The 22050-nt window shown below is 33.8% G+C and overlaps 2 protein-coding genes across 3 annotated transcripts; both read right to left on the bottom strand.

The window, feature by feature from the left end:
• Window positions 1-2496: 2496 nt before the first annotated feature.
• Window positions 2497-14119, bottom strand: LOC124355424 (UMP-CMP kinase 2, mitochondrial-like). The gene is made up of 6 exons (XM_046806565.1): window positions 13959-14119; window positions 12838-12926; window positions 10211-10349; window positions 5455-5656; window positions 4204-4407; window positions 2497-3766 (listed from the first exon to the last, which is right to left on the bottom strand). Exons 1-6 carry the CDS (start codon window positions 14104-14106, stop codon window positions 3622-3624), a joined length of 927 nt encoding a protein of 308 aa, XP_046662521.1. The 5' UTR covers window positions 14107-14119; the 3' UTR covers window positions 2497-3621.
• A 755-nt stretch (window positions 14120-14874) lies between these two features.
• Window positions 14875-21952, bottom strand: LOC124355423. 2 transcript variants are annotated; one of them, XM_046806563.1, is made up of 6 exons: window positions 21784-21952; window positions 20059-20152; window positions 18682-18817; window positions 17574-17775; window positions 16027-16215; window positions 14875-15027 (listed from the first exon to the last, which is right to left on the bottom strand). In XM_046806563.1, exons 4-6 carry the CDS (start codon window positions 17633-17635, stop codon window positions 14889-14891), a joined length of 390 nt encoding a protein of 129 aa, XP_046662519.1. In that variant the 5' UTR covers window positions 17636-17775; window positions 18682-18817; window positions 20059-20152; window positions 21784-21952; the 3' UTR covers window positions 14875-14888. The 2 variants fall into 2 exon arrangements, with proteins under 2 accessions (XP_046662519.1, XP_046662520.1); XM_046806564.1 differs by lacking the exon at window positions 20059-20152.
• Window positions 21953-22050: the final 98 nt, after the last annotated feature.

Here is a 22050-nt window from a genome sequence, read left to right as displayed (position 1 = left end):
CCACGATCAAGAAAATCTGTATATGTTTATAGCAGTTGTACACGTACATGTGTTTTATTATAAAGTGGTCTAACACTCAAGCTTTAAGTTCAACCAGAAATTTATCTTCAACACAAATATACATCATAACTTAGCGCCTTCAAATAGTGTTTGGCTATAAAATATTCGTAACTGTCTCGTAATTGCAGTTTATAATGTGCAGACGCTTTGAAAACTATTATCTTTGGCAACACCACCTGGAGGGGAGTTACATCAATAGACATAGCATAGAAAACTTCTTTGTGGAAAAATACATATACATACAAATTTTCGTAATGATCGGTCATATAGTTTACGATTCCATAAAGGACAAACACACAAACATTCATTTATATATATATATATATATATATATGATGGTTGTCAAGTGTAATACATTATTTCTTTAACATATTTATTAGTATTTTTAGTCGGATGACAATGTCAGTATATTTGTTAGTGCAAGTTTATTGAGAATGCTAACTACGACAAGTGCTCGTACTTTAATTAGAGCTTGAAAATAGTGTTCCCACTAATTGAAGGTAGTGTATGATCAGAAGCTATTCGATCCACTCTAAACCACACAACAGATCCAATTTCCATCGAAGACTTGTTGTGGTACTCAGTTGGTTCAAGGAGAAGTAATCAAAGAGGCCGTGGTCAAGAAACATACGCAGTTCACCTTCCTCCTAAAGCAGCATCTGGAATCTGATGCCGTTACAGACGACTCCCGGAATCTGGAACCATGTTCGCCTGAAAAGATCTAAAAAAGTCGATGACAAAGAATCTCAAAACAACAATTTACATTGTTTTTAGACATCAGAGACACTTAGATCATCATGGCTCGTTGTGTAAAAAAATAGCACAACTTGTCAATGACTCAAATTACCAATGACAAAATTGCTCCTCCCACTTCTCTCACCTGTGAATGTGAATTATTAGCCCTGTTAGTCTTATTGAACATCTATAGAATAAAGATGAGTCCCCTCAAGGAGGCTGAAATGTTTCAAAATATCTTGTTTTTATTTAGAAGTGGTGTTATTAATTCTACAAAAGAAAATCATTTTAGATTATAAAAAAAACAAGCAGCACCACAAAGTCACACTATTCACAAATTGTTTGAATTCCAGAAAATTGATTTTGCTGTTCTCTCTTCACTCACCTGTGGTTCCACTTTACTAGTCCTGTCAGTGGTTTAACATCTGTTACTGAAGATAGTCCTTCTCAGCGTGGCCTAAATGCCTAAAAGAATGTTTTGAAAAGATGTGTGAATAATTCTAGCAGCACTACGGTAGTCATACTGGTCAAAGTTTGCTTGAGCTCCAGCCAATCGTAGTATTGCTCTTCCCTTTTTACTCACCTGTAAATTTACATGCTAGACCTATCAGTATTTTAAACGTATCTGTAGTCACGGATGATTCTCTTCAATAAGCCTAAATGTCATGTATGTTATAGTGCTGCTACAAGCACAAGCACATAATAATACACTTTCACAGGCAAGTGAAAAGGGAGTAGCAATACTGTGATTGACTGCATAGAGTCATCCAATCAGAAATCAACATAATGTATATAATGCTAGCTGTCATTTTCTATTAACTACAGCTTTTTTCTTTGTTTGAATTATTCACACTATTTATAAAATAGATCTTGAGGCATTTAGATGACCCTGAGGAGTACCATCTTAATTCAACCAAAAAGGCTTCTGACAATCAAAAATAAGCTCATCGCCCTTTTCTCACATCTGAATGGGCATTATTAGACCTATCAGTCTTTTAAAGATTCACACAAATCATGTTTGGAAAGTTAAAGAAAGATTGATCACAATTTTTAAGGTTAGTTGCGTTCTTGTGTCTCCTCCACATTGCGTAAGCCCTCATTAAATTAAATGGCTACAAACTTAAATTAGTGATTTGTATGTAAACAAATGACGATGATTTGTGTCATCGCCAACTATCAAACTTAGGCCAATAATTTTGTATAAGATATTTTAGTTCAAGTTTATAATCATTTGTTAATTTGCACGAATCAAGAGTACAAATCGTGTGCAGTAAAGCAATACCAAGGTGAAGGTCAATGTTGTGTTCGGGGAAATAAGTGTGTTTGTTTTTTATTCTCGATATTAACTTTCATAAAAATATTACAAACTTGATGTTCCCCGCAGCTTCACATGCTTTTCTTAAGCTTTGCTCATTTATGAGCACTTCTGGTTCAAGTGAATTATATTTTCAATGCCGATGTAAAGTTTGTCTTGTTGCAACGATAAAGAAATTTTATGTATACATTTGTACATTGTACACGTACATGTACTTTATTATAAAGTGTACTTTATTATTATATAACAGCTCAACCAGAAATATACATCGATACTTAGTGCCTTCAAATAGTGTTTAGCTATTTAATACACGTAACTGTCTCGTAATTGCAGTTTATAATGTGCAGGCGCTTTTTAAACTTTTATATTTTGCAGTGCCGCCTGGTCGTAAGTTACATCAATGGGCATAGCATATAAACATTCTACGTGAAAAAATACATATACATACAAAGTTTCATAATGATCGGTCAAATAGTTTCTGAGTCTATAAAGGACATACAATGCTGGATTACTCATGTTGTCAGGAGTAGGGCAATAATTTTGCTGTAACAGATAAGAACGTAGCCATGAAAACATTTTGGGTTCAGACAACTGATATTTTCCTGTAGTGGACAGAGAGCAAGGCCCCATTTTGTTCCTTAAAAAGTTCTTGATCCGGTTCTGTGTTGAGAACGATCTTTCAGCAGTACATGTCAGTAATACTGAATTATTTAAATAATAATAATGGTTTACTAAAAAAGTAATTTAAAAATTGAAAATTTGGGGGAGACCAGACCCCTTGGACCCCCATTTTAGTTTGAGTCTCCTCTTTGGCTGCTTCACACAAATCTTATAGTTTGTATAATAAAACCACAGTCTAGTCAATGTTTTGCCATGGGAATTATTTTTTTCTTGTGCCTCCAAATTAGTTAAACCCATGATAAATCAAGGGATCACAAAGAATCATCAAATATTTTTAAATATGTAAGAGGTGATGCTAGGTGTCAGACTTAGGCCAATGTTTTTTGTTTTCGTTTTGGTGGCATTTCGGTTCACACTCTACTCATTGGTTGTTTCGCTCAAATCAACAGAGCACAATTCATGTTCAGTAACATAAGACCAAGGTCTAGTCCAATGTTTTGCTAGGCCACTTGTGTTTGTTTGTGTGTCTTCTGAAACTTGCATTAAAGAAAGACAAGACAAATTACTTCTATCTTGTGGTTAGTACATCCTATTCGTTGTAGATAGGAAATTTAGTTCTTTAGATTGAGAAAACGCTAAAGTTTTCACGTGTTCTTCATGTTGAATCCAGATTTGCAGACGTCATATGCAGTATTCACAGCAACAGTATAATCTTTATATTATCTTCTAACCATCTATACATTTTCCTACATAGAACGATGGCACTTGGATAAAATCAGCAGACACGTTTCCTGATTCAAATCTGCAATTGTGGAAAAGGCTTGTAATAGTCTGCTACTGAAAGCTGAGGTAGTGAACGTGTTAAACCAGTTTCTCCATAAGCCAGGCTTTTACAATGATTGTATTTCCAGTTTAAATCGTTGACCAAGTTGACTCTGCACGAGCTGGATGGTGGTTTGTGTCACATTTTCTAAACCGTTATACTTTACTTCGTGAATATCAGCATTTGGAAAGTTGAGAAAAGTACTTGTATATCTGAAACAAAAACATTGAGTTAGTGTATTAGACTTAAAATAAATAATAACATGCGGGTTACAGCACAATTATTTCACGAAACAGTGAACATTATTTTAGTTGTAAAAATGTATGCTGATGATCTGTTTGTAAATTACTATGCTTACATAAAAGGTTACGGGTCATGAAGTTAGTAAAAAAATGATGAAAATATGCCCAAAAGCATGATTAACAATATTAATGCGCAGTTGAGGTATCAGGTTTTGACACACATCTTAAATCTATTTTTAGTTTTCTGTTTTTGGCTATGCTCCTTGAGTAAGAAAGGTTTCGTCATTTATCTTAGTGGTCAATAGCAAAATGATACAGCAATCCTGAGTAAAGTACTACGATTTAAATAAAATCATAATTTGAAATGCAGAGATAAATTTGACAAATAGATATACAACTAAAAGTACCTAGACTTCCAGTCAAGAGGCCTATTTTCCTCTAGGCTTTTATCTTCCCCACTCTGGGCAGGCAGGTGGTGAGAGGTGACGAACACTGTGAGGTCAGGCAGGATCAAGTCCTGCGGGAACCGATAAACTGTGGAGTTAGGAGGTGGAACAGCATCTCGAGGAAACAACCCTGTGATTGTAGCCGCAACCAAGTCGTACCAGTACCTGAACGGTTCATCAGTAGTTGTTATAGTTAACGGTATGTATTCACAAACATTTCATTTCCAAGGTTAAATCTGAGACAAGAATATTAAACCACCTAGAACAGGACCTACATTGTAAATGTTTCAAACTTTAAACAAGTGTAATTTTTTTAAGAGTGAACCTTTTCAGGTTGTATTTGTGGCATCTTACTCTACCAATAAAATCCTTTAATTTGATGTAGTACGATATGACAAAACATAGCAGTTACTTAAAAAAAGATTTATAGGTGCAGTAATGATTTACCAAGTTTTATTGCTTTACCTGTCATTGTTCGGTAATTATCAAACCTGTGCGAGATTTTTACACTATGTATATATATATATAAATATAATAATATAAATAATATTATAATAAACATTGAATCACAAAAAGTACTTGCTCCGCCGGGAGTCGAACCCGGATCTCTCACTTGCCGGGTGAAAGTGCTACCATTACACCACAGAGCGCTTAATTTTTCCGATTTCAATTATTTTGTATTGGGCCGTATCTGTCACATATGCGTTTAAATAAGCAAACTAACATATGATCAGAAGACCAAATACCTGTCAAACGACTTTTATTTGCATTAAATTTGTATAAATGGCAATAGCCGAATTTAATTTCAATAAATATTTAATCACAAAAAGTACTTGCTCCGCCGGGACTTGAAATAACCCGTATCTCTCACTTGCCGGGTGAGTGTGCTACCACTACACCACAAAGCAGCCCTTACTTTGTATGATTCAATTAATTTGTATTTGGCCGTTTCTATTACATATACGTTTAAATAATCAAAGTAACATGGGATCTTAAGACCAAATACCTGTCAAATGACTTTTATTGACATTAATTTAATTTTTATAAATAGCCGAATTTAATTCAAAATTCAATTGAATCAACCCTTCTTACCATAGCTACGTTACGACTAGGCAAGTCCCAATTTTCTTGAATTCCGTCTTCTCAATATGTTTATCAGTTTCGAGTAGATGTTTGAACAGTTCCAGTAATTTAGATACATTATATTCTCACCCAGTCATTACGACAGGCTTGCGCACCCAGGAGACCTTAACAGCGTGTGATGAGCCGTACATTCCGAGAGCCATGTAGGGTCGGTGCAGTCCGTGTCTCCTGTCTCCATAGATGTACCAGACAGGTCGGAGACATCTAGGAGGGTTTGTCAGGAGTTGGCCCTTCAGTGCCTTGCTCACTGCGCTAGCAACCTCATCTCTGACTGGAATAATTAGTGATCTTAATCGTCTACTGGGCAAGCAAAAACTATACAAATAAAATACGTTAGATTTCACTACTTGGTGTTGTCACCTAATGCATTACTTCTTATGGTACTTTGGGATTATATCGACCACACCAGTATGAAGAACACAAAAATATAAATTTATAGAAACAAACATGATAGAACGAAAAAACAACTCTATAATTACAAAATTACAAACATACAACGATTATCAATTGTTAATGGTGTCTGATTCCGTTATATGCCCCCAACGCTTAAACTTTTTTCAGTTAACTTAGAACGTTATAAAACGATGTAGTTGAGTAACAGAACCAACATTCTATCATCAACAAGCATTTCCAGGTATTGTGATCGGTATTGTTGTCGCTGTTATCTTATCTTTCTCGAGAATCCCGATTACGGCAGGCCGCGCGGCATCACATGATTATTTAAGTTTTTTGCACGGTACATAATTGCCTTTCCATTACAATTCAACTTATATTTCTGATCAGCCCTTCTAGAATTTGATATTTTACTGATAGGTACTATCTCGAGGGATGTTTTTCTTTCGTTGACATCAGCGCGGGCTTCGGCAGCACCTTCGCATTTTGGGTGGTGGAGTTTGATCAAGAATAAAAACAAGTTTTGTGTGTTTTTTTCAATAAAGAGTTTAGTTTTTGTTTGGTAATGTTTGTTTTTGTTGAATCTTGTGTTTGGAGAAATGTAGGTGTAAAACACGGAAGTACAACAAAGCGACGCACCAGTTGAAAGGGCGGCGAGACTCTGCAATCACGTTATCTACTAGACCGCTCGACTTTGACCTCTGTTTGAGGATGGGAGGGGTTTGCGATAAGACAATTCCTGTTTTATATTGACGAAATATTGTTCTACGCTAATCTAGTAATCAGTAGAAGCAAAATGTCAAATAACGATTCATGTCTGGGTGTGGTCGGTATAATCCCAAAGTACCCTTCTTAATTAAAATAGTTTGTTTATTACATTATTATCCTAATCCTAATAATATTATAAATGCAAAAGTGCTTTTTCATTTATTTATTAATTTTGTTCATACCAACGGCATACACCACTTTTATAAACAAAATACAGTGTTTTAAGAAAGCAATTGCTTGCAAGCAAAAATAATTACAACATTGTAAATTATGGAATCAAAAAGTGCAGAAATACAATAAATAGCAGAAAAAAGAAACAAGAAATATTACAATCGAAGGTATATCCCAAATTAACAATGGGCTTTTATACAAGATAATAGTAATAATGATGTCAAAAATCAGATATGATTGAAAATCAACAAAGCAAAGTGGCTACAGATTGTTCCTTGAAAAAATAATAATGGGGGATTTAGCTAAACATAAACATAACAATAACAAACAGAATAAAATAAATAAATTATGTTGTTAAGAATAACTAGATAAAATTTAAAGAAAATAACAGTTAAAACTTTATATAAATAACAACAATATACTATGAAAGTTTAACAACTAAATAGACTTTAAGAGTCACAATAATAATAGAGACTGGAGAAAAAAAACATCGATAGAAATTGCAAAATGACAGCAATAATAACAAAGTAAAGATAAATAATATCAAATATACAACAAACAAAACATAAAAAAGTACCTTGAACAACAAGAAGCAAACCAAACATGAACCTTTGTTTGTTTGTTTTGTTTACGGGCTATTCTACTGATTGTATTGAAACTTTACATGGACGTTCCTAGAGTTACATGGATGAACATAGGCCTATTCATATTTCGTAAATCCTTCCGGACTATGCCCCACTGGTCTTTAACGTAGCAAAAATCCCCATCTTGGTCTCAAAAATAGTGTAATGTGAATTCAAAGAGGCAGTTTAATACATTTGTATTAAACTGTTATTGTAAACATTGTATTATGACACCATGACCGTATATTTGATTATTTTAACTCAAATTTCAATTGGTTTACATTTATAGAGTAAAAGTATAACAAAAGTAACAACACTTGTTATAGCAACATCGAGGCAACAAGTAAACCATTTTATTTATTTGGATCACAAAGCCATACATAAGATACTAAATGCAATTTTTATGATAAAAACGTTGAGGTGACATCGCATCCATTTCTCATTGATGAGGTATACAATACTGATTAGGAATATACATACTTATGTAATGCTTAGACTGAGTGGGGGGCGGGCCGCACCGGGTGTCACCTTTTTTGGGGTGACACCCACCCGGTCTCTCAACTTTAAGAACAATGTACAAAAAAATCACTAGCACAAAAATTTCTTTTCGGGGATTCCTCCACTAGCATTAGCTCAGCTCTACGCTGTCGTGGGGGATTCCCCGTCCCATACTCGCGATCTTTGACGTTTCAGTTGCAACATTTCTCATTTGTTTCGTGAAGTGTCTTGTGTTTGGTTGGCGTGACCGAATTACTTTTGGAGATACCAAGACTGCGAAGACACTTAAAAGCCGCTAATATTACGGTCACTGGTTGGGTGTCTCTAGATGTTTTATAGTTTATTGTAGAATGGGATTTTACAGAATCTCTTCCAAATCTTATGATTGCAATGACATTGTTCATGACCGTTTGAGTGTCCGTAGCTTCATGTGAGAGGAGCTTCAGTAAATTAAAATTAATAAAAAACATTACTATTTGCGGACAATAATGACCCAATCGCGGCTTAGTAATCTTGGTATATTAGCCATCGAACACGAGGCAATACAAAATATAAATTTCGATGAAGTTATTGCTGAGTTTGCAGCTGTCAAAGCTAGATAGAAGAAATATTAATTGTATAACAATTCCTTTTCTGTCTTAGTTATTATTGTTTTGCTATTTCTTCAATATTATAAATTATAAATGATCCATGACCTTTATCACGTAAAATTTATTGCTTTATTGCTTCTTGCTTATTTAAATTGTTTAAGTATTTTAATGTACCGTATTTTAGGATGGATATAATTATAATCGAAGTTGTGGTGCAAGCGTTTGTTCCGTCTATATCAAAGAATTTCGTGATACCGACTCGAAAAACTCGGCATTCAAATAAATAGGCTCAGTACTTTGGTAAGTTCGCAGAAACTAAAAAATAAGAGCTAACGGAATTTTTAGTTCTAAATCACGATTAAAAGGAATAAAAAACATATAAAAGTCTTTAATGATCATAGTGCTCACCATAGATAGAATTATGACCGCTACAAACGTGATGCGCAAAAAATCACAATTGAAGAATATGAAATGAAATGAAATGATTTATTAGCCCAATAGAACATTACATTGTTATAAGGCTCGTCAAGAAATAATAACACTAAATACTAAATAACAATTTAAAAAAAATACTAACTACAACACAAGTAACGTATAGCTAATACTAGGTGGTATGATATTTCACATCTTAATTATTTTCTGGTGAATTCGGACGAAAATCGTCAAAAGTATAAATTTCAGTTTGAAGCATGTATTCTTTAATAGTTTTTTTTGAAAGCCTTTAATGTAGGAATCTCTCTCCATGCTAAAGGTAATTTGTTAAAAAAATGCTGACTATTGTAAGAGAAAGATGTTTTAAAATGGGTTGTTCTGTGTATAGGAACAGGTAGAGAATAACTATTACGTGTTGTGTAGTTATGATGGGAGATAAAGGGATTGGACTGTATTCTTTTATATGTTTGAGTTAAAACTTCCATTATGTAAATACTTCTTACTGTTAAAATTTGAAGATTAAAAAAATGTCCTCTACATGATTGATTAAATTTCAAATTTCCTAGAATTCGGATTGCTCTCTTTTGAGTTTTGAAAACCTGTTCAATAAATGGTGAACTTCCCCAGGAAACAATTCCATATCTCAACACAGATTCGAAATAGCCAAAATAAATAGTTTTTGCTGTTCTTAAGTCAGTCAAGTCTCTAATTTTACGAATAGCATAACATGCTGAATTTAATTTCCCATTTAACTGACTGATGTGATTTTCCCATCTAAGATTGTCATCTAAAGTAACACCAAGAAATTTACAATTTTTTGTAAAAGTAAGTTTACTTTGGTAAAAAGTTATTTCAAGTTGTTCTCTAAAGTTTCTAATAAAGTGAAAATTAAGTATGGATGTTTTGGAAATATTTAAGGATAGTTTGTTAGCTTTAAGCCAGTTAAAAATCAAACTAATGTTATCATATAATTTTTGAGATAGTTCAGTTTTATTGTCAGATTTAATCAAACTAGTGGTGTCATCAGCAAAGAGAATTAATTTGTCACATAAATTTAACTGCTTGTGTAAGTCGTTTATAAAAATTAAAAATAATATTGGACCTAAAACTGACCCTTGGGGTACGCCTGCCTCCAAATAGCGGGCAGGAGATAGATATTTATGGACAGAACCAGCACTGTTTTGAACTATCTCTACTACCTGGCTGCGATCCCTCAGAAATGATATAATGATTCTTCAACAATAATGATCTTAGATTAGTTATATCAATTTAAAGCATAGATGCAAACTTTAGTTTCAGTAATAAAACTTTAAAGCGTAGCCTACAGCATAATTAAGCTTAGATAGTTACTTTGATATGAATCACTCTCAATGTTTATGAACGGTTTTCTGTTCTTGTCAGCATCTCTGTCATCCCAAGAAGTTGGAGAAGAAAAGCATTTGTTGATGAAGAGGCTCATCAAAGAATTTGATCCTTTCTTGTATTGAGCCTGAAATAAAGTTTCTTTAATTTATTATGAGGCATAGCAATCGTACAATTCAAAGTCCAGTAAAAAATATAAGTGCGCAATAAATTCAATTTATCTTATCCCGTTTATTTTTTTTCTAATTTAAAAAAAAATTCTTTCATATATACAGGGTATGAATAAGTCCTGATACGCCTGAATATATATTCCCAAACGGATTGAGATATCAATGAACAACCAACCATAGTCTACTTATTATAATATAAATATAAATATATATATATATATATATATATATTTATTTATTTATTATAATATATATATAAATTACTATTTTGGAGTTTTTGGAGGGTACAAAATTTCACCCCACTTTTCAAAGGGGGTAACTTTAAATTTTCAAGTCGCAACCGCTATCTTGTGACTTGTAATTTTAAAGGTCTATTCAATAGAAACATGATGACTCTAAGAAACACTTCTATGACGTTTGTAGCTAAAGTTTGCATATGACGCAAAAAATAATAATCTGTAGGGACAAGACAATGCCAATGTCTTGCGCATATCAACACACACATGCACATGCGTGATATCTTTTAGTAAGACTTTGCGGTACCCAGCTTATCCCTTTACGTAGTATCTAATGATTCTGGTGTGTATAGTTTTGGTAAGAGGTTTCTATTTCTAGGTGGAATTACAATGTAAGGGATTATTTACTCATCACTTTTGCTAGGATTGTCGTAGTGACGTTTTGTTCAAGTTATTGTGTTTCTATTGAATAGACTTTTAACATGACATGTCACACGATAGGGGTTGCAATTTGAAAATTTAATTGGGGGTGCGGTACCCCCTTCTACCCCCCTTTGAAAAGAAGAGTGAGTGTTTTACCCTCCAAAAAAAAAAAAAAATAATAATAATAAATGTAGTGAAGATTGCAAATTGATATCTCAAACAGTTTAGAATACTCGTATATATCCAGGCGTACTAGGACTTAATTTACATCCACTTATATGTAAAAGGGCCTTTGCCCATAACTTTTGCTAAGATCGTCGTAAAGATGTTTTGTTCGTGTCATTGTGTTTCTTTTGAATCTGCCTTTTAAATTACATGTCAAAATAGAGGGGTTGCCATTTTAAAAATTTAAGGTTACCCCTCTACTCTCTTTTTGTAGAGGGGTGAGGGATATTTTTATCTTTCAAAAAGTGCAAAAAAATGTATGGTGAAGATTGTACATCGATATCTCAATCCGTTAAGTTCCATATGTATCAGGGACTTAATTTATACTCTGTATATATAATACAGATAAAATTATAAATGAATATATATCTTCTAATATATAAAAGGAGGTGTCATACCTGATTCATACATGCTCATACATGGACAAAGCCTACAATAAAAACTATTCGGTATTTCGTTTAACATCTGAAGTTCTTAACCATGAACACTTAAAATTTAAGCAGAAATAATATGTACCTAAGATATGCTTACTTACGTTTCAAAACTACATAGTACGTCATCATTTATTATATTATGAGAGACTTAATTGTAAATCAAGGGACTTAAGCTTTAGGATTGCTCATATACTAACCTAATAGTTGTAACAGTTGAAATCGTTCAGATATTCAACCATACAGGTATAACATGGAATATTGAAGAGAAAGTTGTGTTATTTTACAGACCCTTACAAAAACTGTTTCCTATCCGGCTTAAGAGCCTCAAAACTCTAAACGTAAATATAAACTGGGTCAGGAAGTTGGAATATATTTCAACTACTATAAGGAGTTTTTATAAAAGGGATATTAAAAGGCATATAGAAGGAATATGCCTATGGTGTCCCTGTTTTAGTTGAAAATTGCGTGCAAAGCCGCTGGTAACTGATAGCGCATATAAACTTACGATAATGTGAAGGAAACTGGAATTTCGGACATTTGCCATCGTTCAGTGATGCAAAAAAATCAGTAACACTACGTTTCGAGATCTGCAATCTGATCTCTTCTTCAGGTAAATAACTAACCAACACATAATTACAAACTTGGTTAAAATAACTAATCATACCAGAGCGTTCTGGTCGTAGGTGGTTGGTCGGCGAATGCAGAATCGTAACTGGTATTCTGTAGTTCAGTTTTAATAATTAGTGTTGTGTTTAGTTTGTTGTTAAGTGTATGTTTTAGAGTTAGTGAAGTTGACACAAACATGGCGGTTGTGATTCCTGGCTTACGCGTGTCACAACGCTCTTTTATGATTTGCTTATTTTGACTTAGTTTGTAATTATGTGTTAGGTTATTTATTTACCTGAAGAAGAGATTGCAGATCTTGAAACGTAGTGTTAATGATTCTTTTGTATCACTGAACGATGGCAAACGTCCGGAAAAATCCTGTTTCCTTCACTATCCTTCTATTGTCAAAAACAAATTTCAAACAAAGAGTTACAATAATGTAACAGGTACTCAGATAGCTTGAAAATTAATATATTGATACTGGTAATAATGATACTACCAATATTGATATTGGTACTAACTCTACTGTTCTTCCAAACTTCCAAAACTGAATCCATTGTTGAGTAGAAGCAAGGATCGACCCAGCCATCATGTCTGATTAATGGAAGGCCTGAAAAATAAAAGAAGAGCAACAGCTGTGAACTGGGTGATAAGGGTTCATTTACTTCATTTACAATATGTCCTTAAATTAAGTTTATGAGTAATATACCAATAAAGAGGTTAACGTAAGTTGTTCATAGAATGGTTACTAGGTAATTATTTGGATCTGTAAGTCACATTTTTTTTAAATCAAAACTATTCGCTACTAGGTTGAAATAAATTGTGATGCAAACCGTTGTGCTTGCATTTTGAGGAAGTATTGATTTTAATTTATATTTTGTGTATAATCAAAATCCCAATCATTTCCACACTCTCTGGTTACCTTAACGTGATTTTCGTCTGTACCAGAGACAAAATATCACGTTCAAAAATAGTAAACTATTTTCAATGTGCTTTTTTAAGTTCAGAATTTATAAACTGTTTAAGAAGATATAAGGGCGATTTTCCACCATTCTTTTAATCCTTGTCAGAACTTAAGGTGTAAAATTAAAATTATCTATTTTCAAATGGCGGTCGTTTTAAAACAAAAATATCACATTTCACAAGAATTAGAATGACACTAAAACGTTTTGATAATAGCCTGCATTGTAATAACACACACAATAAAACATCGCAATTAATTTAAAATTTCATTAAAAAGTGACTGAGGAAATAATTGTACTACATCGAAACTTAGCTGATTTTAATTAGTTTTTACATTTATTAAAAAAAGTACAAATGTGTTTCAGTTACCAATACATTTGTACTGGCATAGTACTGTTTTTGGGACTTATGTTATGTTTTCAATAGTTTTAATCGTATGTAGGTTGACGTGAAATGCAACAGTATAATTCTTAAACCATTTCCTTTTTTAAGAAGAGAAAATGCTTTTTTATTTGATACCCTATACTGGGGTTAGTGCTGCACGATTACTACTATTTCATAATGAAAATACTATTGACTATTAGAAAGTTACTTAAATTAAAAGTAACTGTTAAGTGAAAATAAAATTAGTAGATAGAATATTTTTAATATTATTTGGAAGGTTAAAAGAAGTAATTACTCAAAGTCTCTTCATCAGGAACTTCCACAGAAATTTGAATCTTCTTTCCCGTTTTCCTTCTGTAAGCACTCACACTTGTGACAATACACAGCCATACTACAGTTTGTTTCAAGTCTGCCTTATCAATACCAGCAAACATAATTAACATCAAGGCTATCAGATTAAGCTTTAAAAACTGACTAATAATGACTATTTTGATATATGTATAAGTTATGTAATGACGCCTTAATTGTGATTTGCATTCTGTGTTTATGTTTGAAGCGCTTATGCAGAAATCAAGTCTGTACATGTTGCAGCGTCATCATTTGATCCCTGAGACTGAATTACTTTGCAGCATTTACATCAATTATAGCAAGTAAACAAAATTTAAAGTATTTAACAATGAACCACCTACAGTGAGAAGGGTTGATTCAATAAGAATGTCAAGTATCAACTTATTGGATCAACCCTTCCCACCATTGCTCTACATTATGTGTAGAAAACTCGGTTGCTCCACCGTGATTTGAGATCGTCTCAGACACATCGTAGTGCACTCAGTTGTGTACCTGATGAGACAATGAGAACATTACTTCATCTTCATTACATTTGTTTATAGTCCACGTGTATCTGATGTCGAAACAGTGTAGAGAGTTCGTTTTGAGCTTTTTCGTCGCCGACTGTTTTGGATCTCTTCAGATGGATGTTGATTACAGATTCCAGGAGTTAAATCTGTCACAGCGTTGGACTTCAGACGCTGCACTAAGGTGAAGGTGAACTGAAGCTAAACGTAACATTCTTAATGAACTACCTGTAATTCCATTTATTTTTTTTTAATTTTAAATTACAAAATTGAAAAATACCAAGGGATTCTGGATGTCCCTTTATAAATTTTGTAACAATAAATGTTATTTTATTAAGGAAATAATAATTCACTGGATGCAGAATAATAATTCAGTTTATTGAGAGATCAAATTTTTCACCCAGTTCATGTTGGATGAGGTGCAGAATAGTTGCAGTCACGTTGTCAGCTCCGAACCACTTCACTTCTCGCAGTTTCACCTTGCGGAATCTCAGGAAGCTTTCTGTGAATCTGTAATCAATTCTATAATGTTTCTTAATTGTATAACATTTCCTGTTGAAATAAATAATAACATTTTATTAAATGAAACATGAATAGTTATTAGCAAAAATTACTTTTTAAAATTATAAATTGTACATCGCCCCCAATAAATTAGTACAAAAAACCGAATAAGCAGTGTGCTGGCCAGCGAAAACTAGTAATTATGGGGCTTATACAATCTTATACAATAATTTTAAATGGATTTTTTCAATCGGACAAAAACTTTAAATTCCACTTACATTTCTGATATTTTAGTGTTAAGATTATAGTAACGTTTAACGTTAAATAAAACCAAAAAGACGAGTCAGGTACATCGTAAGGCGGTTTACTTTCAAACCTTGTGAATCCAGCGATAAAGGCAATGCATCTAAAAGTGCGTGTGTGTGTCCTTTATATAATCGTAAACAATTTGACCGATCATTATAAAAAAATTTTGTATATGTATATTTCCACGGAGAAGCTTTATATGCTATGGTCATTGATGTAACTCTCCACCAGGTGACGCTGCAAAAATAAGTTTCCAAAGCGCCTGCACACTATAAACTGCAATTACAAGATAGTTACGTATATTAAATAGCCGAATACTATTTGAAGGCGCTAAGTTATGATGTTTATTTGTCTTTGAGATACATTTCTGGTTGAACTTAAAGCTTGAGTGTAGGACCACTTTATAATAAAGTACATGTACATTTATAATGGCTATAAACATACACAGAGTTTCTTGATCGTGGCAACTGTACATCGGCGTTGGAAATGTAATACTTGAACCAGAAGTGCACATGCACAGGCAAAGCTTACGACAAGCGTGCAAAACGCCGGGAAACAGCGTTGTATTACATTTTTTTTAAAGTTCGTATCTCGGTTCCACCCTCTGAAGAAGATATCGTGTAGAAACCCAATCAATCCTCTTACTCCTAACCTGTTTCTCTCTTTTACGATAAAAGTAAACTATGTAAATTATTTAACAACCTGGACCTCCAGACTGGGAGCCGAGTCTCCTCGCGGCTGTCCGGAGCATGGTTGTGAGTGTTTATAAACACAGTTAGATCCGGCCGAAGAAGGTCCTTGGGGAACTCGTACAGGCAGGACTTGCTCCGTGGAATTGTCGTATTGATGAAAATGTCCGCAAGGGTTGCTGCCGTTACGTCATTCCAGTAACTGGAGGCAAAGAAGTGCAAAATCAGTCTTCAATGTTGCCGACTTACAAAGGCGCCTTAATTTGCATTATGAAACTGTAACTCTTCATTCGGTACTTACATATTAACGCCACAGGAGTAAAATTTAATACCGAGAAACCGTTAAAAAGATAATGGGCCCCGGATAATACCAATATACCATAGCTGATCTATAACTACGTAGAAAAATTCTACCAATGCGCAAATAAAGATTAAACGTGTTATTTGCTTATATTAGTTTAAGTAAAATAAACATAATTTTTAATTTATCTTGAATTATTTATTGGTCTATTTTTCATCTAAATCCTAATAAATGCTTCACTTTTAAATGAAGTTTTTGCGCCTCTAAAGTGTTTTGATGTTAAATAAAGTGTTTTATTTAATATTTTGTCACTAAATATTTAGGTTTAGATTGTCTACACTTTGTAATCAAAACATTTCTGATGCTGTTTTAAGGTAGTCATTGACTCTTCACATCTAATGGAGTATGGGACAAAAAGTTCGGAAAAAATTCAATGCCCAGGATGTATATTATTTTAAATGTATAGACCATCTTCCATTGGATGTTAAGAATCAATAACCACCTCTTTAAAAACTATTTCTTAAGTTTAATATTTATTTGCTAAGTTTAACTTTAACATTGAGCCAAGACAAGGATATTAAACCACCAAAAACAGAACCTACATTGTAAATGTTTCAAACTTTAAACCAGCGTAAATTTTTAAAGAGTGGACCTTTTCAGATCGAAATTTCGGCATTGTATTCTTCCAATAGAGACCTTTACTTTGATATAGTACTCGACCTATGCTCTCTAATGTAACATTTTCTTCTGACTCCTTGCGGGCCATCCCCTAGACATGAAAAAAATGGTAGTTACTTCAAAAAGTAGATTTATAGGTGCAGTAATGATGTACAAAGTTTTATCACTTTACCTGTAATTGTTCAGGAATTATAAAGCCCGTGCGGGACTTTTTTACAGTCTGTATGTACAACAGCTGTATATTCAGGAGATACAAAGACTGAATAAATATAATCTAAAGCTTATCTCTTGTCAATGTTGTGTTATTTATTCATTGAAGACTGTTTATTACGCAAATCTTCGTGTGATAGATTAACTAAACATCCAACCTGAGAATTTATGAGGCCGTGAGAAAAAAAGAACATTCTGTCTGCCCCTTTCCCTTTTGAAATTGAAAGATTGTGTTCATTAATTTGCTTGGAATCTCATTTTGGAAAACTCATATTTTTCACAGCAATTTAAATCTGATGACATTAACCTAGCTCAGCCGTCAACAAACTTTAACTTTATTATGATATAACTAAGAACGTTTTGAGAGTTACCCAGTCATGATGACAGGTCTGAGTCCCCAGTGCACCTTGACTGCATGGCTAGAGGCATACATTCCCAGGGAAATGTAAGGACCGTGAAGGATGTGGCTGGTGTTCCCATAGAGGTACTTGAGGGGAACCAAGCAAGTTGGAGGGTTCACCAACAACTCTCCCTTCAGTTCTTCTGCCACTTCCCTGGCTATGTGGTCTCGGACTGCGATCGGTTTTTGTAATGAGTATCAATTGGAGTGACATGAGTTTGACATACGAGTATATTACTTAAAATGCTCTATACTATTGGGATTCAAATTAATTACTTATCTTACATTTGTTTGTTGAAATGCTGTCAAATCAATACCCACGTAGGTCCTAATGTAGCCTAGTTTCAACTTACAAAATGCATGAGAGTCCAATTGTATCTTAGACCCATACTGGAAGCTGAGCCTAAACGTCATCAAAAGCAAGATATCATTAGCCAGCACAAAGTCCTACGCCATAGATGTCACCCTTGGCACTGGTATAACGCAAATACTCATGACAAATCCGGATTATGTATGGCCATGAGGATGGTCAACACTGCAGTACTTCGAGAAAGACATCAGTTTGCCATTGCAGGTAATGGGTGTTTAATATTTTTACAAAACTGAACTGGAAAAAATGATTTCTTCAAATGGAAGTAAACAAACTGGAAAAGTAATTCTCGAGAACGCTATGAGCTTGCCAAATGGATGAAATTTTATCTCTACACAGACATGTTGGATTTCGATGGGGTAGATTTCCCTTGTGAGTGGATATCTCTCATCTGACAAGGAAGCATCGAGTCAGTCAAGGATGAGCCTTCAAATAGTGGGAAGAGACAGCAGTCTTTATGATTTAATTACGGGAAGCATTTAGTTTTGTTGGCGGTTACATCAAGGTAAATTTCGGACAATGAATGATTCATATCCTATCAGGATGCCGTTGAAACAACGCCCATGACTTCAAATTCTAGAAAACCCCTCTTACGCGACACATGGTTTGGCGTACATTGTTTAATTAATATAAAACTTAAGTAAATATAAAAAAAACGTAAAAGCAAATTAATATACTAACAAGCTCATAAAGGAGGCAAAATACTTACTCGCATTGGAGTTTCCTTCAATGTTGATGAAAGGATTCCTGGGATGGCCAGAGTCAGGATCCCAGGACTCTTCAAACGAGAAGCACCTGTTCTTAAACAGATTCAGCACTGCTCTAGGCTCCCTCAGGTAATGTACCTATTGCAGAGACAGAGGCTTGGTAATGTTAATGAAAGGATTCCTGAGCTAGCCAGAGTCAGGATCCCAGGATTCTACGAACGAGAAGCATCTGTTCTTAAACAGATTCAGCACTGCTCTAGGCTCCCTCAAGTAATGTACCTAGTGCATAGATAGATGACTACACATAACGTAGCTATAGTAGGAAGGGTTGATTCAATTACATTTTGAGTTTAGCTCTAGGTCCTTTTATTGCAGCGTCTGGTATCTGACGCTGTCTCAGTCTTGACTTCTGGAATCTGGGGTCATGTTCATCTGAAGAGATCCAAAGAAAGTCAACAACGAAGAAGCACAAATGAAAAATTTACATCGTTTCGACATCAGAGACACCTACAAATAGGTGAAGTGGTAGTCACAATGTGTCATCAGGTACACACTTGAGTGTACTACGATGTGATAGACACGATCTCTAAGCATAGTGGAGCAGCTGTGTTTTCTACACATAACGTAGCTTTAATCTGTAGCCTGGATACTAAGACATGTAACACATGAATACTTTGATATTCCCACTAAAATCTCCCCAATGACTACGCTGAAATCAAGTTACGAAATGAGCCTTTCCTTCTCTCATTGAAGTTGAATCCCTATCTGTCTCATTAACCTTTAGTGATTTATTATCAAAAGTCCAACCGGCGTATTTGTCTCCAACAAATTCTGAAAGAACATCTAAGTAACGATTCACTTTCTTTAAATATTTTTTGGTTCAGACTTTGAATACATTTGAAGAGCTGACGATTTGTCATAGTAAAGAGTTGTACTATCAACGAACCGCTGAATGGCCAAGTTCAGACACTGGAACTAATGTAACAGTATCGGAACTCACATACACGCCGCCTGAAGCGTTTTACCACAAGGCAAATCAATTCATACTGCGGACTGAAGGTCTCATTGTTCCTATAATAGTATGCTTGGGACGCTTAGCACACACAAAGTGAATTTGTAAATGAAAGCTTTAAAGCATTCACATTCAACGCCCGTTAAATCCAAGGCATTACAATTCAAGGTTGAACTTCAGATAAGAACCTTTTATTTGCAATCGATATTACTATCACGGAATTGCCTAAGGATGTTAAATCTCAACCGAACAATAATGTAAGAGTAAAAAAGAAAATCTTTCGATTTCACACTGATAATAAAACTAAACTTAAACATTATGGTCTAAGAAGTTGGCTCCTCACTGTCTCACATAAATTTCGACATACCGTATTACTATGCCAGACGTCCAATATGGAAGGCAGTGTGTGTAGTACAGAGCTGGGTTGTCCCACTCATCGTTCAGCTGTATGATAGGAGGATCTGCAATGAGGAATGAAAAGTATATTTTTCAGTTTTGATTACCTTACTAGCAGTTACCCGCGGTTTTCTGTTGAAAAACAGGACACTTTGTTCACGTATTCTTTTTCTATCACATTCTAAACACTTCTGAGATAATTGATAGTCGTTCCTTCGTGAGCCTCTAGTCGCATTATGAAGGTATGTACCATATTTCCTGCCTCTATCTTTCGTGGTTTTTGATAGGTGTTGATAAGATATTCAATACAATTAATTTTATATTGATGAATCTCGATAAACTAATTAGGTTATAAAGAATCAAATTTGGTCTGTTAAAATTAATTTTCTGTCTAGGGTATGTCCAGTATTATTGTGGAGTTTGCCTTATGCTCCAAACAAGAAAATATATCAACGAAAAGAAATTTTGATCATAAAGCGTTCAATCTAACGAAATTCAATTACCTTATGTGCAAACATTCACGGCTTTGTACAATGAGGTTGCTTTTATAACAGCGTCTAATAGTATTTTCATTGCATTAGATATTTTATTGATCATTGGTGCAATCTAAAAATTAGGCAACAACTTCTTTTATGTAATCTGCATTACTCTACTGATGTAGCACTTTACAATAATAATTTTCTAAATTTTAAATATAAACAAATGTTTTTGCCTCTTTGATGAACTTCAGCTGAAAATATTAACAGTTGTTAAGTATCAGTTCGCTTTGTATTACGTGTCGTAGCTCAGTCTGCCGGATCCGGAAGTAAAACATTCCAAAATCAAGAACACTTTATAAATAAAACATAAATTAAATAAACAATTTAGATTGGACCAAATTGTGAATCTAAACCATTTAGATGGTCTCTCTGTCTCTCCCTCCCTCCCTCCATGCCCCCTCGCTAGTTTACAGAAAATTCTTGGAGCAACAAAATTATAAGCTCTGGTAAAATATGCTAGATAAAGTTTTCGGGATAAAAATTTATTTGAATTACTACGTTTTTTTTTATAATAATTTTCATGTTGTAGTAAGGTTCCCTTTTTACATCAAAACAGCTTTAAAATGCTTAGATTATCAACTTACTGATTATCTATTTAATGACCAATGTACTAACTGACACTACAGTATACTGGTTTAAAAATTGTCAAAATTCTAAAATAAAAATTTGTTTTCTAAATTTGGAAATCACAGTAACTCTTGTAACAAGATAATTTTTATTTTTCCTCTTTTTCAAAATTGTATTGGAGTTGACGTAAGTAAGACATTTTTTAGAAGTGTCAGTTTCTTCTGCAGGAGCAACCTGATTCGACTCATAACAATAAATTATAGTTATATTTAACTTTTTAACTCTTGAAATTCAAATCCAACTCAACTATCTAACTATATGACAAGTTAATTGCAAATATTTTCACTTGCTCTGAAAATAACATCGCAAGCTTTGTCAAATATCTTTTTCTCGTGATGATTGGGGTTTTGATCTTTATTTAATTTTAAATTTATGTTAGAAAAATACAGAGAACTAAAGTATTTTGGAAATTATTGGAATATGAGACTTTTACACTATTGTTTGGCAGCTTATTCAACTTCTATAATAATAAAACTTGTCTATAGTTTGTATAATGATTTAGACTACATAATTTATTAAATCTACTGTACCTGACACCTCTTCCCACTTATATAAAGCTCTTACTCGCACAATGCAAAACAACGTAAACAGAGTCTGTCGAATAGCAACAAACTCCCAGATCATGTTGATAGTGTTTGATAAGAACTCACTAGAAGTTATGTAACTCCACTTTTATTACATTAGAAGTAAAGAAAAAAAAATAATGAGTAAAAAATCATTAAGTTAGACATGCCTTTTCATTACTATTTATTCTTTTAATTCTTTCTTACCACACAATTTCAAAGGAGTCTTCCTTA

Source organism: Homalodisca vitripennis, chromosome 2, assembly GCF_021130785.1.
Source record: "Homalodisca vitripennis isolate AUS2020 chromosome 2, UT_GWSS_2.1, whole genome shotgun sequence".
NCBI lineage: Eukaryota > Metazoa > Arthropoda > Insecta > Hemiptera > Cicadellidae > Homalodisca > Homalodisca vitripennis.
Note: the sequence above shows the minus strand (reverse complement) of the source record. Positions and strands in the feature narration are given on the sequence as shown.